The 17,110-nt window shown below is 38.7% G+C and overlaps 1 protein-coding gene across 1 annotated transcript in view; it reads left to right on the forward strand.

The window, feature by feature from the left end:
- Window positions 1–17,110, forward strand: part of SLC39A8 (solute carrier family 39 member 8) — a 67,670-nt gene that overhangs the window by 22,433 nt on the left and 28,127 nt on the right. The window contains exons 2-5 of the mRNA XM_028091210.2: window positions 3,017–3,179; window positions 11,114–11,283; window positions 12,406–12,528; window positions 13,207–13,374. Coding sequence (XP_027947011.1) covers window positions 3,017–3,179; window positions 11,114–11,283; window positions 12,406–12,528; window positions 13,207–13,374 — 624 coding nt within the window. The remainder of the gene's footprint in view (window positions 1–3,016; window positions 3,180–11,113; window positions 11,284–12,405; window positions 12,529–13,206; window positions 13,375–17,110) is intronic.

Raw genomic sequence — 17,110 nt, forward strand, 5'->3', positions numbered from 1 at the left:
TGCATAATATTCCATTGTATGTATATATATATATATATATATATATATATATATATATATATATATCACATCTTCTTTATCCATTCATCTGTCCATGGACATCTTGGGATCCGAAGGGGTACGTGCACCCCGATGTTTATAGCAGCAATGTCCATAATAACCAAACTGTGGAAAGAGCCTAAATGGCTATTTTAAATAAATCAGGCCTGCCATTAATTGAGTTTTGCCACACTGCTAGGACGCTGTGACTATTCTGTCCTTATTCTCATAAAGCAAGGCCCAGAGTATTTTTTTTTAAGTTTTTATTTAAATTCCAGTTAGTTAACATACAGCGTTATATTAGTTTCAGGTGTAGAATGACAAGTGCACCCCTTAATCCGCATCCCCTATTTTCCCCATCCCCCCACCCACCTCTTCTCTGGTAACCATCAGTTTGTTCTCTAGAGTTAAGAGTCTGTTTCTCAGTTAGGCAAAGCCTAGAGTTTTGTTGTCTCTCCACCTCCTTGTTCTTTTTGGAGACTGAGCAGTTGCCACTGTCAAAGCATTATTATCCATGACCACCTGTCCAGCCAAAATTTCTACACAGGCGCTTCACAGATCATCAAGACTCCAAGCTGTCTTACAGTATTGATTATATGTTCCTTTGGCTACACGATTTTTCCCCCCAACTGTATGGAGGAGAGTGTCTTTAATGATGTATGATGCACAATTAACGTATTTTTGAGGGCAGTGACTTTCAAACTCTTCACTGCCATTTACAGTAAAAAAAAAAAAAATACATTTTACATTGTGATCCAGTATCTCTGTGCATGCTGTGTAACTGGAGCAAAAGTTTCACTAAATAATACTTACTCTTGTGATGTGTGGTACGCTCTATACTTTCTCTTATATTTTTTAGCTCCTTACAAAATGCTGACTGTGACATTGTAAGTGGATTTCCTGACCCACTAACGAGTCACCATCTCAGTCTGAAAAGAACTGCTTAACAGCCATCAAGTTTTAGGAAGTCTTAGTATGTTAATTCTGAGAAGACTTTGGAAATTATCTATGGGCAGCTTTCCCTTTTTATCCTGGGTTAGAGTTGGAGAAACTTGAAGTCCAAGTAGGTTAAGACCTTCTTGTAGGGAAAGAGTGCCATTTTATGTTTATGCTACTATAGCCATTTATTCCTGGAACCATGCTGTGCTGTGTGGGCAGTTTGACCACATGGACTCTAATTTTTGAGTCTAGCTATTATGCTCCTGGGTGACTTCATGGTAACGAATAAATTATTGCCACTTTCCTTTGCCCAGTCGAGCTATTTTCTCCCTCCTTTAGCTTATTATCCCCGTAGTCAGCCAAAGGGAAGACTGAACGGAGCATTGAGAGTGGTGAGTCTCCTCTTCTAGGGATAGTACACATCTATCATTGTCATGAATCCAAACCCATTGTCATGGCCTGAACAAGTAATAGCTTTAAGCACATATTTAGGCATTAAAAAGAAACAAAGAAAGAAGTCTAAATGTGAACTTTCTTTAAGGCATTTGCAATTTTAGTTTTGACATGTGCACACATCTTGGTGTATTTGATGTTTTTTCTTCTTAATAATCAGTAGTGATCTTTTTTTTTACCTGCATTTAAAATTTTTAGTTTCATTGTTTCTGTTGTAAAGGGAATCACAGAGCTTCATGGTCAAACAGTTAACATCAACTTTGGAGTTCTCAAACACCATTCATAGAGTGTTTGTCAGCTTGCGCTGCCATAACAGAATACTGTCAACTGGGTAGCTTAAACAATGGAAATTAGTTTTGTCGCAGTTCTGGAGACTGGAAGTTCAAATCGAGAGGTCAGAAGGGTCGATGTCTGGTAAGGGCTCTGTCTTTGGATTGCAAATGGATGCTTTCTAGCTGTCTACTCACATGGTGGAGAGGGCAGGCAAGCTCTTCGGTGTCTTTTCTTAGAAGACCACTAATCTAGTTGGACTAGGACACCACCCTCATTACCTCATCTAACCCTAATTATTTTCCAAAGGCCCCAACTTTAAATATCATTATAATAGGAGGTAGGGCTTCAATATATGAATTTTGGGAGAACACAGTCCAGTCTATGGCACAAAGCCAAGTAAAATCTTAGTGGGGTTTAAATATTGGCTGAAGCATGCAAAGAACTTTTCTGAATTGTACTTATTAAAAATAGACTCTTCTGTTTGAGTGAATGGATATTTTTCACAGTCTGTAATTCTTACGATGATTATTAACCATAGTAACACATTTAATTTCTTTTATATTCTCAATAATGCAAGTATGTGGATGATAGTTTATAGTTAAAATATGCCCAAGAATAAAATGATACCTTTAAAAAGTGATTTTCACAAAGAATTTTTCCTGAAAAATTTTATTAATAGTTAATGAATTTCTAAACAGCCTAGCACTATTTTCAAAACCTTATATAGTGGAGAAAAGCTACCCACCATCATTGAGAACAATACATATTTTAGCAAATAACCATATGTGCTAAAGACATACTTTAAAACAACTATTATATGTTGGAATTCTTATTGCTGTCTAGAAGCATGGATGGGTTTCTTAAGAGACTGTAAGGGAGCCAGGTGTTTGTCTATAAGAATTGTCACAGAGAGTTACTCCAATAGCCTACACAAAATATCCAATCTAAAGACAGAGAGGAGAGATTGATAATATAGAATCCTCTTAAAGCTTTTGATTTGAAAGCTATTGGTCTACTTTTAATGTTTGTAAAGTCCTTGGAAACCCCCAAACCAGTTCTTACCTTTTTGGCTGCCATGGGTAGACTATTGATCAAGAAGGATTTTTTTTGTTTTGTTTGTTTGTTTGTTTTTGCTATTTTTTTCTTGTTTCTAGGTTTAAAGAGGTATGGACTGTTTTAAAATTTTAGGGCTTTTGCATAGAGTTAGTGCTGTTTGTCTAGATGAAATATTCTCTGTCTCTTTAAAGTATCTTTGCTGGCATGCTTTTACTATGTTAACACATACATGTTTACTTTGTTTATCCTGTTTCAGTGTCTATCAGCTGAAGAGATCTTTTCCCTTCATGGCTTTTCAAATGCCACTCAGATAAGCAGCTCCAACTTCTCTGTCATCTGTCCAGCAGTCTTACAGCAACTGAACTTTCATCCTTGTGAGGATCGGCCCAAACACAAAACAAAACCAAGCATTTCAGAAGGTATGTTGGAAGTTTTTTCTCCTGTTTATTCGAAAAGTCCATAGGCTCGTCTGAAATTAAATTAACATGCTTCTTTCTTTGCTTTATAGCTTTAGTTAATCTACAAAAGTACTTATATTCTGAAAGTATTTAGAGCAAGAAGAATTAAAACTCATTTAAACTTCATGAACTGTGCTCTTCTATTTGTGGAGTCAAAATTACACTTGGTACTGCTTAAAAACTTTGTAAAACTCAATACTTGACTTTATTTTATTATTTTATTTATTTATTTATTTACTTATTTTTGTTTTTTTTTTTTAGAGAGAAAGGGAGAGAGAGAGAGTGAGTGTGGGGTGGGAGAGGGGCCAAGGGGGAGGGAGAGAGAGACTCTTAAGCGGGCTCCATGCTCAGCATGGAGCCCGATCCGAGGCTTGATCTCATAATCCTGAGATCATGACCTGAACCAAAGTCAAGAGTTGGACGCTTAACCAACTGAGCCATCCAGACGCCCCCCTCAATTCCTGATTTTAAAAAATATATGCTTTATGCTGTTCATGTTGGATTGTACATTCACTGTTTGGCTCATAAGTGATCAATTTCCATTACCTCGTGCTTATCATATTATTTTAAAAACTTGTCAATTTATCCATAATTTTCAGTAAAGGGATAGCGAATAGCATGGTTCTAGATTAAATACTAAGGTACTGAGTTATTACTGCTTTAATTTTCATAAACGAAAGAAAATGCCTGTGACTGTTTTAAATGCCTCTAATAGTATTGCCATAGATGTTGGATTTCAAAGGGATAACCTGCTGCAAAGAAATTTTAAAATATTAGAAAACAAGTGCATGCTTACTATATAGTTCACATGTTTAAACATGTAGAATTCTTTTGCAAATGAAATAAACCACTTGTTCAGGGGGTCTGTTTGCCATCTATGTGCAATTTCTTGGTATCCTCAAATTGTTAACCTGACCCACATGGATATTTTAATTCTCATCTGTTGGTACATTGTTCATTCAATAAATGTTTATTGAATGACATGCCAAGCACTGTTCTGGGCACTGGGGATTCAGTAGTCAACAAGGAAACTCCCTGCCCTTTTAGGACTTACAGTGTAATGCAGAAGAGAAAGAATAAACATTTATACAAACAAGCAAATAAATAATAGAATTTCAGGGTGATAAATACTATGAAGAACATAAAGTAGGTAAGGGGTAGAAGGAGACAGTGGGTGAGTGTGAGTTTTGATAGGGTCAGAGGAGGCCTTTCCGATGACATCACATTTGAGCAGAGTCCTGACTTAGGGTAGGGAGAGGATCGTGGCAAGATCTTCTCTGGGAAAAGAACATTCTTCGTCAAGGGAACAGTCAGCATAAGCTTGGCAATGAGCTTGGCGTATGTAAGGAACAGTAAGAAAGCGTGTGTGTGTGGAGCATAGTAAGCAGGAGGGAGAATAGAAGGAAATGGTGCCCGGGGCCTTGTAGGATACAGTAAGTTGACTGGATTTTATTCTGAATCTGGTATGAAGACACTGTAGGGTTCTAAACGGGGGGCGGGGGGCACATGATTTTGTTTGGATTCATAAAGGATTATTCTACCTGCAGTTTGAAGAACAGATTGTAATGGGGTAAGAGTAGAAGCAAGGAGATTAGTCAGGAGGCAGTTGCCAAGGGTTGGTGCTCAGGATGATGGGACTTGGACTAAGGTGGGAGAGGTAGAAGGGAGGGGAAGTGATCAGATCCAGGATGGATTTTGGAAACTGTGCTAGAATGGTTTGCCTCTGGTTGGATGTGGGGGTTGGGAAGAATGAATCAAGGTTTGAGCCACTGAAACTGGAAAGGTGGTTGTGCCATTTCCCAGGAAGGAGAAGACTGGAGGAGCAGTTTCTTATGGGGGAAGCAAGTGGTGAGGATCGGGTGTAATTTTTCACAGGGTCAGTTTGAGACATTGACATAGACCCACAAGGAGGGATGTCCAGTAGGCAGTGGCATACACACATTTAGTGCTCAGACCACAGGTCAAGGCTAGAGATTTGTCGACTTAGAGATGGCATGTGAAGCCACTGGTCTGAGTGAGCACATCTATACTGAGTATAAAAGACTATAAAGAAAGAAAAGATAGGGGCGCCTGGGTGGCTCAGTCGGTTAAGCATCTGCCTTCGGCTCAGGTCATGATCCAGGGTCCTGAGATCAAGCCCCACATCGGGCTCCCTGCTCTGCGGGAAGCCTGCTTCTTCCTCTCCCACTCCCCCTGCTTGTGATCCTGCTCTCGCTGTGTCTCTCTCTGTCAAATAAATAAAATCTTAAAAAAAAAAGAGAAAGAAAAAGAAAGAAAGAAAGAAAAAGAAAGAAAGAAAGAAAGAAAGAAAGAAAGAAAGAAAGAAAGAAAGAAAGAAAAGATAGAGAAGAAAAGGGACACCTCAACAAAGGAAGTGCTTATTCTACGGACTTTTGGATTCCTTTTCAGGAATTACAACAGTGACAAAAATATTGATAATAGCCAACTCTTATGTAGTACTTACTGCGTGGAGGGTACTATTCCAAATACTTGACCTGTGTTAACTCATTTAATCTTCCTACAACTATATGTAGGTGTAGGAACTGCTGTTCCTATTTTACAGCCAAGGAAACGTAGGTCCAGAGAAGTTTCAAATCTTTTGCTCAAGAGTACACAACTTGTACATGATAAAGCTTGGTTCAAAACCCAAGCTGTCTCAACTTCAGGATCCACGTTCTCTTTTATATTCTATATTTACGTACATGAAGAACAGAAGGCCCCAAACATACTTTATTAATATAGTTAGCAATTTTGTGGATAACAATAATTTTACAACTAATTGTTTAAGCAAATATTTTTCTAGATTATATACTAAATAGGAATATGTTTGTATTTCTACAAGTTTGTTTAATATGGTTTGCATTTTATATTTAAAAGTAAGTTCAGAAAATGCTTTACATATCAACACTTAATAGTAGTATAATGTATGAAAAACATAGGTCTGAAGCCGGCCTACCTGGGCCCAAATCCCAGCTCTATAATTTTCCAGCTATGTTGGGCACATGACTATGTCTTTCTACCTCGGTTTTCTTATCTGAAACAGTACCTTTATCATAAGGTTGCTCTAAGGATTAAATAACTTAATATTTGTAAAGCATGTAGAATATAATATGGAATGTATTTAGGCCCTATGTATACATCTGTTAAATAAAATATATCTACCATGTACATGATTCTGGGCATAGGAGATGAAGCTTCAGAAAAAGCAAGTCCTCTACTCTGTGCCGGTTAGTGACTGACCTTCAAAAGTGTTTTTAACCTTAATTCCTAGGTTTCCTCTATCTCAGGAACCAGGAGGTAGGATCAGGGAATTGGGAAGCAGGAAGTGGGAGCATTCCAAGATCAAGACTGCAAAATCATAAAATGGAAAATCAATAGTTCTAAGTTAAAAGATTAGACAGGCAACAAATATTTGGACAGAGGCCCAATAAAGACAGAAATGCTGCTTAGGGTACACATTATCTTAGGAATTGAAATGGGGCTGGAGGGGGTGGGACAGGGTAGGAGAAGAGAGAGAAAAATTTCTGGAGAATTAGGGAGACTGGTAAAGTACTCATTATTACTAATCTGTTTAATTTGATACTACATTGCCTTTATTTGGTGTACTCTCTGGTTGTATTTTAAAATGTGCAGTTGTGTGTGCAGCTGTGTTGAGCCATTTATTTAGTATCCCTGTGCCTCACTTCTCTCATCTGTAAAATGGAGATAATTATAGTACGTTCCTTCTAGAATTGTATCAAATGAGTTAATATTGCAAATGCCTGGAATCGTGCCTGACACAGAGAAGGAAGACTATGTGTTCGCTCCTCTTATACATGTGTTCATAGGTTCACTCCATTCCCTGCTTCCTGTGTAAGCCTATTCTTTTCCCACAAATAAATTCTCTTTTAAGTAATAAAAGGCCCTGGATTCTTGATTTAACTGTTCACTTAATATAGAGTCAGTCCTGAGTTCATTCAAAGAAGTGAAAAACCAAAGTAAAACTATTCAAAGGAGTCATGATATAAGGATTTTATAAGCATGGTACGTGGTCCAATTACTTTAAAAAAATTTTTTTTATTATGTTAATCACCATACATTACATCATTAGTTTTTGATGTTGTGCTCCATGATTCATTGTTTTGATCAAAGAGCCATGGAAGCCTGAGGAGCAAGGGACAGCTGCCTGGAGGAGCTAGGCAAGTTTTAGAGAAGATGTCTTGGAGTCAGCTTAGAGAAACACGTGTGAGTTTCTCAGGCAATGAAGATAGAAAGATGTTTTCAGATAAAGAACCACAAGTAGAGGTCATTCTGTACTTGGAAAGCATTGTGTTAGCATAAAGGCCATGTTGAGAAGCGTGCAAATAACCCTGGAAAAGTCGTGTGGGAATCAGTTTATGAACAGTAGTCTCGAATAGGGGCATGAGATGCTCCAAGCTGTGTTTTAGGGTAGTAAGTCTGGTGGCCACGTCACGTAGTGGGAGGCAGACTGTCGTAATGCATCCAAAGAGGAAGTGAGAGGTGATAAGGGCCTGAACTCAAGGCACTGGCAGTGAGGACGGAGAAGCTGGAGGGAGAGATGTCTCAAGCAAAACTGGTTTTGTCGTCAGTCGTCTATGAAATTGAGAAATTGAAATTGATTCTAACGTTTCTGCTATCGACGGAGATCACAGATTTCTCAGGGGAAGGTGATGCGTTTCTTATGTGTATGTGATTTTGCCTCAGTTTGGTACTCAGGAACTTCTTTGCATTTTTATGTTAGGTTCAGCGTGTACGAATCCTATCTACTTGATGAGATTATAAATATTTGTTGAATGAATGAATGAAGGCGTGTAGGCTAGTGAAGGGCTAGAAGGCTATTCGTGTTAAGGAAACTACACATCACTACACCATGGAGGGAGAGGTGGGATTGCGAGGTGTCTCCAAGTGGAGAGTCCGAGGGGAGTAGGTAGTATTGTTTTAGTTGACACGGTAGTAAACAGGAATGAGGTGGACCCTTATGGTTCCAATGAAATGACTTTGCAGGGCCTGGTCAGGGATCTGGACCCGATAGGAAAGCATCTGGAGAAGATAAAGTCACGGTCAGTGCTGTGATGATTCTTCTGGTAACAGTAACATTTACTTTCTGTTCGTTTTATTTGGTATGCAGCATAGACAACATGTATTGCTTTGTGTGTATATGTGCCTACACATTTCCCCGTTCCCCAAGCAAAACATCCAGGCTCCTTGTTGGCAGGAACCATGGTTCGGTCTCTATGTGAGGCTCCATAAGCATGTGCTAAAGTTGTTTATTTGTAGATAGAAGCGTTTGAACTAGAATAGTGGTGAACAACCTTATATTCATGAAGCACAATATAAAATATCTACAGTTTTGCTGAGTCCCTTGGTCTTTTTAAAAATTAGAATACCTATGCACGAGTAATGAAGCATATTGCTAACATACATCAGCCCTGGAGCCAGACTGCCTGGGTTCAAAATCCAGCTTTCCCTCTGCATGACTGAGGCAGCTCACTTGAACTCCGTATGCTTTGGTTTCCTCAACTGTATGAAGGAGGTGATAGTAGTCCTTACCTCACAGGGTTTTGTGAGGATCAAATTCATGAATACATGTCGGTTTCCTTCTTTCTTTCTCCTTCCTTCCTTTCTTTCTTTCTTTCTTTCTTTCTTTCTTTCTTTCTTTCGTTCGTTCGTTCGTTCGTTCTTTTTCTTTCTCTTTTTAAAATTTTATTTATTTATTTATTTGACAGAGAGAAAGAGAGAGAGCACAAGCAGGGGGAGCAGGCAGAGGGAGAAGCAGGCTCCCCACTGAGCAAGGAGCCTGAATCGGGGCTCGATCCTGGGACTCCGGGATCATGACCTGAGCCGAAGGCAGATGCTTAACCAACAGAGTCAGCCAGGTGCCCCGCCCCTACCTGTCAGTTTCTTAGCACAGTAGCTGGCTGGCAATGGCAAACACTCAAAAACCTTAGGTGTTGCTACGGTACTCCATTGAGAGTGTCAATGAGAAAAGGGGCTTAACATTTAAAAATGTTTTCTGTGATTCAACAGTCTTGCACCCAGCCACCCCATCCCTCCCACCCCCCCTACTCCAGCAACCCTCAGTTTGTTTCCCTAGATTAAAAATTCCTCATATCAGTGAGGTCATATGATACATGTCTTTCTCTGATTGACTTATTTCGCTCAGCATAACACCCTCCAGTTCCATCCACATCATTGCAAATGGCAAGATCTCAATCCTTTTGATGGCTGCATAATATTCCATTGTATATATATACCACATCTTCTTTATCCATTCACCTGTCGATGGACAGCTTGGCTTTTTCCACAGTTTGGCTATTGTGGACATTGCTGCTATGAACATCGGGGTGCATGTACCCCTTCGGATCCCTACATTTGTATCTTTGGGGTAAATACCCAGTAGTGCAATTGCTGGATCGTATGGTAGCTCTATTTTCAACTGTTTGAAGAACCTCCATACTGTTTTCCAGAGTGGTCACAGATCTGTACCTCTGAAACAAATAATGCAATATATGTTAAGAAAATAAAAGAAGATAGCAGGAGGGGAAGAATGAAGGGTGGGGGGATCGGAGGGGGAGATGAACCAGGAGAGGCGATGGACTCTGTTTTTGGACCCCAAAAACAAATTGAGGGTTCTAGAGGGGAGGTGGGTGGGGGGATGGGTTAGCCTGGTGATGGGTATTAAAGAGGGCACGTTCTGCATGGAGCACTGGGTGTTATGCACAAACAATGAATCATGGAACACTACATCAAAAACTAATGATGTAGTGTATGGTGATTAACATAACAATAAAAAATTAAAAAGAAAAAAATAAAAATGTTTTCTGGGCATTTTAAAGAAGCAGCAGTGCAGAGGCAGCTTCCTCATCTTTCACACTGTCCTTCGTGTGTCGTGTGTGGGGCGCAGGCAAAGCCACGTTGCGCGGTTCTGGGGCCCAGTGTATGTCAGCCTGCACTGCCATCCGAGGCTGTCCTGGGTTCACACGGCACACTTCACTTGCACTCCCACAGTGTCCTTAAACCAACCCCTCTATAGAGGATAATCAGGAGGAAACTGAGGTCACACATGCCACTAGCTGTAAAGCTTAGGATAATATTCGTTCATCTCATTGTAAGCAATATTTATTAAACACCTATTGGGTACCAGGCCTTGGGCATAGAGAGTTGAAAGACTCACCACCTCCGTCTGTCACCAGAGTCCTCATTGCATAGGATATTTTCGCCCTAATCTGGGCTCAACGGGGCGAGTTGTGCAACACAGCTACTCTCTGGTTCCCACGTGCTCCCCTCCTGAGTGCTCACTGCACTGGGCTGAGTCCAGGTCCTGGAGGCCCCAGCTGGAGGGCCAAGGTGTTGCCTTCCCAAGGAGGTGCACACCACAGGCGCCTGCAGACCAGTGATTATGACAAGCACAGTGTCTGCAACTCTGGTCACCTTGCAGCTAACCCATACCCACCCATCTCCACCCCTACCCTCCACCCATCACTTTGTACCTTTTCCCTGAAACTCACACTGCCTCTATATTCCTCTGAAAGGCTGAGTTTTAAACCAGGCTTTGAGCTACAGATGAAAGTAGGTGACTTGGAGCCTGTGGGCCTCAGATGGTTTGTCACTATTCCAGATGTTCTCTGAATTCCTTGCAAGCTATAAAATTCTCTGAGCCTTTGAGTGGTTTAGGGCTGATGACAGTGTAAGCAGTGTTGCTATTTATATTTATTATTCTGTATTTATGTTCACAGTTTTCTGCATAATTTTCATTGAAAAGAGTTATCTTGTTATTTTAAAGAAGTATCTGTTTCAAGCTTTTAAAGAAAAACATTGTCTCAAGCTTCATGTACAGTAAGACTTCATTTGGCTTCGTTGCTGATTAATTTCTACTCTTTCCCTCTGATCTACAGTTTGGGGCTATGGACTCTTGTCAGTGACAATTATTAATCTGGCATCTCTCCTCGGATTAGTTTTGACTCCATTGATAAAGAAATCTTATTTCCCTAAGATTTTGACCTTTTTCGTGGGTCTGGCTATTGGGACTCTGTTTTCAAATGCCATTTTCCAGCTTATTCCAGAGGTAAGGATGTTGGCTCTTTGTTTCTGTGAATAATTGTTTCTTTTCAATGTTTTAGCACTTTGTACATTTTAAGGCTCTATAATTCCTACAGCATTTTATGGTCTGGTTGATAGTGTTGGATAAGAGAAAGCTGAATCACAGCAGATGAAAAAGCTTGTCTCAGGCTACAGGGGATATCAGTGTCAGAGATAAAATTAATATTCTAGGAGGCCAGCCACCAGGACGTGTTCAGACAGCTCTGGGACACCTCTGAGGGCCTTAAAAATTTATTTTGTCTTGCATTTGGCAAATTTAATTTTTCTGTGTACTTTTATTATTTATTTTCTGAAGAGCCTACAGTGTCAGATTTACTGAAGATGTACCACAAAATGTCCTTAGACATTTATTGCAGCTTTTATTTAAGTTTGTGTGTCTTGTCTGTTAGGAAAACCTTGACTCTTTATAATTTCAAACCCTAGCTCTTGCCTTATGTCCTTTAAACAGTAGATTATTTCATTCTCACGTGTGTGTGTGTGTGTGTGTGTGTGTGTGTATGTGTGTGTGTGAAAGAAATCTTTTCTTCATTCTTGGGCCCAGCCCTTGAGTTCTTTATCTCTTTAAGGCCTACTAGGATCCTCTAGGTTTAAAAGGATCTCTCTTGGGAAAACAGCAATCCAAATGGCTTGTCATATTTGCTTTAAAAATTTCAATCTGGGTATTATGGACAAATATATTACTTTTAGAGAAAATGGATTATCAATGTCTCATTTTTCTTCATTACCTAGATCTAATATTATCTATAAAGGTGGGAAATGAAAAGCTTTCTCTTTCAAGGCAAATATTGCTGAAGGTAGGAAACTATAAGATACGAAACTATCCTATAGCTAGGAAACTATAAGATACTCTGGGGGTTTTATTAATAGAACTTCCTCTGGTATAAGACTCCTGTGTGATCTCTTACAGTTTAGTTACTTAAGTTTCAGAGTTTTTGTTTTGTGATTTTGGTGGTTAAATTCCCAATATTACCTGACCTGAAGATGGACTTAAAACTTTGGTGAAAATTGTATACTGAAAGATTTCTTATTATTTTTCAGAAATCAGGTTAAATTACTTGGTTTTACCTGAATTTTTTTTCTCTCTCAGGCATTTGGATTCAATCCCAAAAGTGACAACTATGTTGAGAAGGCAGTTGCTGTGTTTGGTGGATTTTACATACTTTTCTTTTTTGAAAGAGTGCTTAAGATGTTATTAAAGACATATGGTCAGGTAAATAGATTTTATTGAAAATGTTTGATGTTTGACCCCTTAAAACTACTTTATATAGCTTTAAAGGCAAATAAAGGCAGGAATTTTATTCTTTTTTCTTTTTTTGAGAGAGAGAGAGAGAGGGAATGAGCAGAGGGGAGGGGCAAGAGAGAGAGAGAGAGAGGATCTTAAGCAGGCTCCGCGCCCAGTGCAGGGTCTGCCACAGGGCTCGATCTCACGACCCTGAGATCATGACTTGAGCTGAAATCAAGAGTCAGATGCTTAACTGACTAGCCACCCTGGTGCCCCAGGAATTTATTCTTATGATTATGTGAACAGCACAGTTATTAGACTTGTGAATATGAGGAGAAAGAAAAGAGTCGATATATTGATAAATATAAGAGAAAAGTTTGACAGTGTATAATTTGGAATAAGTACCAACAATTTAATGTCAAGAAAAATGTGCACAATTTGTATTCATTCATGTTCATCAAAATAAGAAGGCATGTGTACCCTAACATGAAAAAACAATCTAATAAATGAAGATACATTTATAAATCTAAAAAGATTATATATTGAATAGACATACAAATTTTCTCTTACAAATAAAAAGCCCTAAACTCTCTACTTTCTTGTATGTGTGAGCCATCGTTTTTTATTCTTACAACTTCCTCTTGCTTTTTAAATTTTTTCATGTAGCATGATCATACCCACTTTAGAAATGATGACTTTGGTCCTTCTCATGAGAAAACTCATCAACCTAAAACGTTACCTGCCATCAATGGTGTGACGTGTTATGCAAATCCAGCTGTCACAGAACCTAATGGACACATCCATTTTGATAATGTCAGTGTGGTATCTCTACAGGTATGGTGACTCCATTTTCTCTTTACTATATTGCATCCTTTATATAATGTGAAGACTTCTGTGAATGCAGCCAAATCAGTATTTTACACACTTAAATGTGTCTGACTTATTCTTGTGTATGTGAGATATGTGGAATGTAAGTCTATATTTTTTTTCTAATTTTCCTCCATATATTTACCTGAACAAGTGAGTTAAGCAAGAAATTGAGGGTTACTGGATCTGAGACTTTATTATTCTCTAACATTATTTAACTATATGTATGAGTTACTTAGATTTACACAGTGATATATAGCAAACTTAATCAGAGCATGTCTCTTATTTTGCAATTCTTTCAAGATCCAAAACCAAAGAATCCCTTTGAGTAATTTTGAAACTGCAAGAGAAAAAGATTTGTCAGCTGTTAAAATTGTGTTCGTTAATTAATTGATTTAGAATTTGTATCCCCATCTTCTAAATAATGTTAATAGGTATCATTTCTTGAGTGACTGTTAATATGCCAGGTAGTATGCTAGGCACTTAATTGTTTTATCTCATTTACTTTTATTTTTAATTTTTTAAAAAGATTTTGTTTATTTATTTGACACAGAGAGAGAACACAAAAGTAGGGGGAGCAGCTGAGGGAGAAGCAGGCTCCCCACTGAGCAGGGATCCTGACACAGGGCTTGATCCCGGGATCATGACCTGAGCCGAAGGCAGATGCTGATCATGACCTGAGCCGAAGGCAGACGCTTAACCGACTGAGCCACCCAGGCGCCCCTCTCGTTTATTTTTTTATAACAATTATTCAAAATAGAGTTTATTTTCTACATATTAGAACTATTTTGGTTTCAAGTGATGGATATCAAACCCAAATTATGTATGCAGAAAGGAGACTTTATTGGAAAGCTAGTGGGCTGTCTAATGGAAGAGCCAGGCTATAGGAAGAGCAAGAACCTAGGAACCATTAGAACCATAAGAAGTCCTTGTCTTCCTCCTCCCCGTAGCTTAGAGTCATTCTTTCTTTCACTGTGCACTGGCTTCTTCCATAAGTGGGAAACAGCCACTAGCAACTCCTGAGGTTTATATCTTACATAAAGTTTCAGTCACTAGAAGGAAATTGACCTGACTCTCAGTCCTAATCCAAAATTCCTGGCAAGTGTCTCCTTGGCCTGGCTTGAATTAGATGTCCACTTCTAGACTAATCTAGAGGGTTGGGCCCTTGTATGGCTTGCAAGAGCATATGGATGGAGTAGAGGAGTGGCTATGAAAAAAGGGTGCTAGGTGACAGTATCATTGGTGTTCACAACAATTCTCATTTGACAGGTGAGGAAAGTGGAACTTCAGATGTTAAATAACTTCCCCAGGGTCACTCAGTTGGTAAATAGTAGAGCCATAAGCTACAAAGTTAAACACAATATAAAAAAGAAAAATTGAAAATAAAATCAAGGAAAGCCAGTTAAGAAAAAACAAAAAGTAGAAAAAAAGATATCTGGAAGAGGTTATTATGGCAAGTGACCTGAATTTCCTTCTGGAAAGAAAACATGATCAGTCATATACTTTGCCCCACCTGATTAAGGAGAATCTCAAGTGTGTTTGAAGAGGCATTTTTGTGTTAGCACCGAGCTAAGAGAGGAAATTATTTCATGCAATGTAATGAATGATACTTTCAGCCAAGATTTTGCAAAGAATATGAAAATGTTCAAATAGATAATTTCTTACAATAATTATGGCTAACATTTATTAATGCTCAGGGACTCTGCCTAGAATTTTAAACGAGTGACCTCCTTGGACTCTCATCATAGCCTAGGAGACAAGTACTATCATAATTCAGAGACTAGCTTAGAGAGGTTAAATAACAAACCCCAGGACACGTAGCTCCTACATGGCAGAGCTTGGGGTCAGCACCAAGGCCATCTGATGCTGAAGCCTGCACGCTTGTGTACCTTGCTGGATTGTCTTCTTCAGGTCATTGCTCTACTAGAGTCAAGTTGATGACATTAACTTTTAACCTAATAATTATTAATTTTTGTAAGGAAAGAAGATAATTTGGCCCGAGGCTGTTGTTTTCTGAAGACAAATAAATTGAACTGCTCAAAAGTTTGATTTTAGTTTTAAAAGTTTTTGGGCTCCTGATTTATGATTTATTATGGCAAGAAGACCATGTTTGTAGTAAATATAAACACCATGACAAAAATGGGATCCTGCACATGATCCTATTTCATGTAATTTAGAAATATCAATTGAAAAGCTATTCTTACTCTACTTCTGGAAGTAATGCTAGGACACAGGCTTTCATTCATTTACCCAATAACCATTTATTGAGTACCTGCTCACTGTCCTAGGCACTGGGGATTCAGAAGCAAATGAATTCTTGTAAAGCTTATAGTTTATTTAATGGACAATATAGAAAAGAGTAAAACTAAAAAATACCACATAACAATAAATACTTTGATGAAAATAAAATATGGTGATGTGGGGGGTGCTTGGGTGGCTCAGTCAGTTAAGTGTCTGCCTTTGGCTTGGGTCATGATCCCAGGGTCCTGGGATTGAGCCCTGCATTGGGCTCCCTGCTCACCAGGGAGTCTGCTTCTCCCTCTCCTTCTGCCCCTCCCCCTGCTCAGGCTCGCTCTCTCTCTGTCTCCTTTCTCTCTCTGTCAAATAAATAAATGGAATCTTTAAAAAAAAATGGTGATGTGGGAGAGACATGTGAGGGCTTCTTTCATCAGGAAGGATCCCTACAGAGATCAGCAGAGAACTGGATAATGAGAAAGAATAGCCCGTCATGCAAATATCTGAGAAAAGAGTATTCTAAAATCTTCGAGAATAATCAAATGGGTTATATACAAGGGAACTAGAAGCTAAATGGCTTTGGACTTCCTGACATCAACGCTGGAGACTAATGGCACAATTCCGTTAATATTCTGAATAGAAATGACTGTGGAGGGTACCTGGGTGACTCAGTCAGTTAAGCGTCGGACTCCTGATTTCGGCTCAGGTCATGATCTTAGAGTCCTGAGATCGAGCCACGTGTTAGGCTCTACGCTCAACGTGGAGTTTGCTTGAGATTCTCCCTTTCCCTCTGCCCCTCCCCCACCCGGCTTATGCTCTCTGTCCCTCTAAATAAATGAATAAATAAATAAAATCTTAAAAAAATGTGGAATTGTAAACAGTGGTAAACTATCAATCTAGTGAGAGGGTGTAATGAAGTTGGATTCTGGAAATATACTTCTAGGAATGAGAAGTCCAACTGAAGGCAGAGAAGGCGTGTTCCAGGATGACAGCCATGCACCAGGCCTTGAAATGAGCTGTACAAATAGTCCTGACACTAATTTCTTATGTTGACTATTTTCTGGCTCTTTTGGTTGAAGGCATAGTCTTAAATGAAGAGAGACTTAAACTGAGTAATATACTATTATTTTCAGTTTTCTCTTTATATCGCATTAAAAAAATTGAAAGAGGTAGAATTTAAGAAATACCATAAAGGTTTAGATATTGCTTTAAAAGAACAGTAGGTAGTGTAATATAAGTGATAGTGATTTTAATAATAAAATTAAAATATTTTCTAATATTTTATATGATAAAAATGACTTAACCTAGATGCCCCCATTATGAGAATTGAACAGGATATGGAAAATTAATGGTTCATTTCTAAGTCCAAGTATTGCCTTAAGAATTTTATTGACAGTTCTTGTTGCTGTTTCTTCAACACAGTCAAGTTTTTCCAAATTGAAAATAATAAGAAACTATCAAAGAGCAA

The sequence above is a fragment of the Eumetopias jubatus genome, unplaced genomic scaffold (genome assembly GCF_037043125.1).
Source record: "Eumetopias jubatus isolate StellerSeaLion01/CBP00866 unplaced genomic scaffold, mEumJub1_p1.0 scaffold_2, whole genome shotgun sequence".
In the NCBI taxonomy this organism is placed as follows: Eukaryota; Metazoa; Chordata; class Mammalia; order Carnivora; family Otariidae; genus Eumetopias; species Eumetopias jubatus.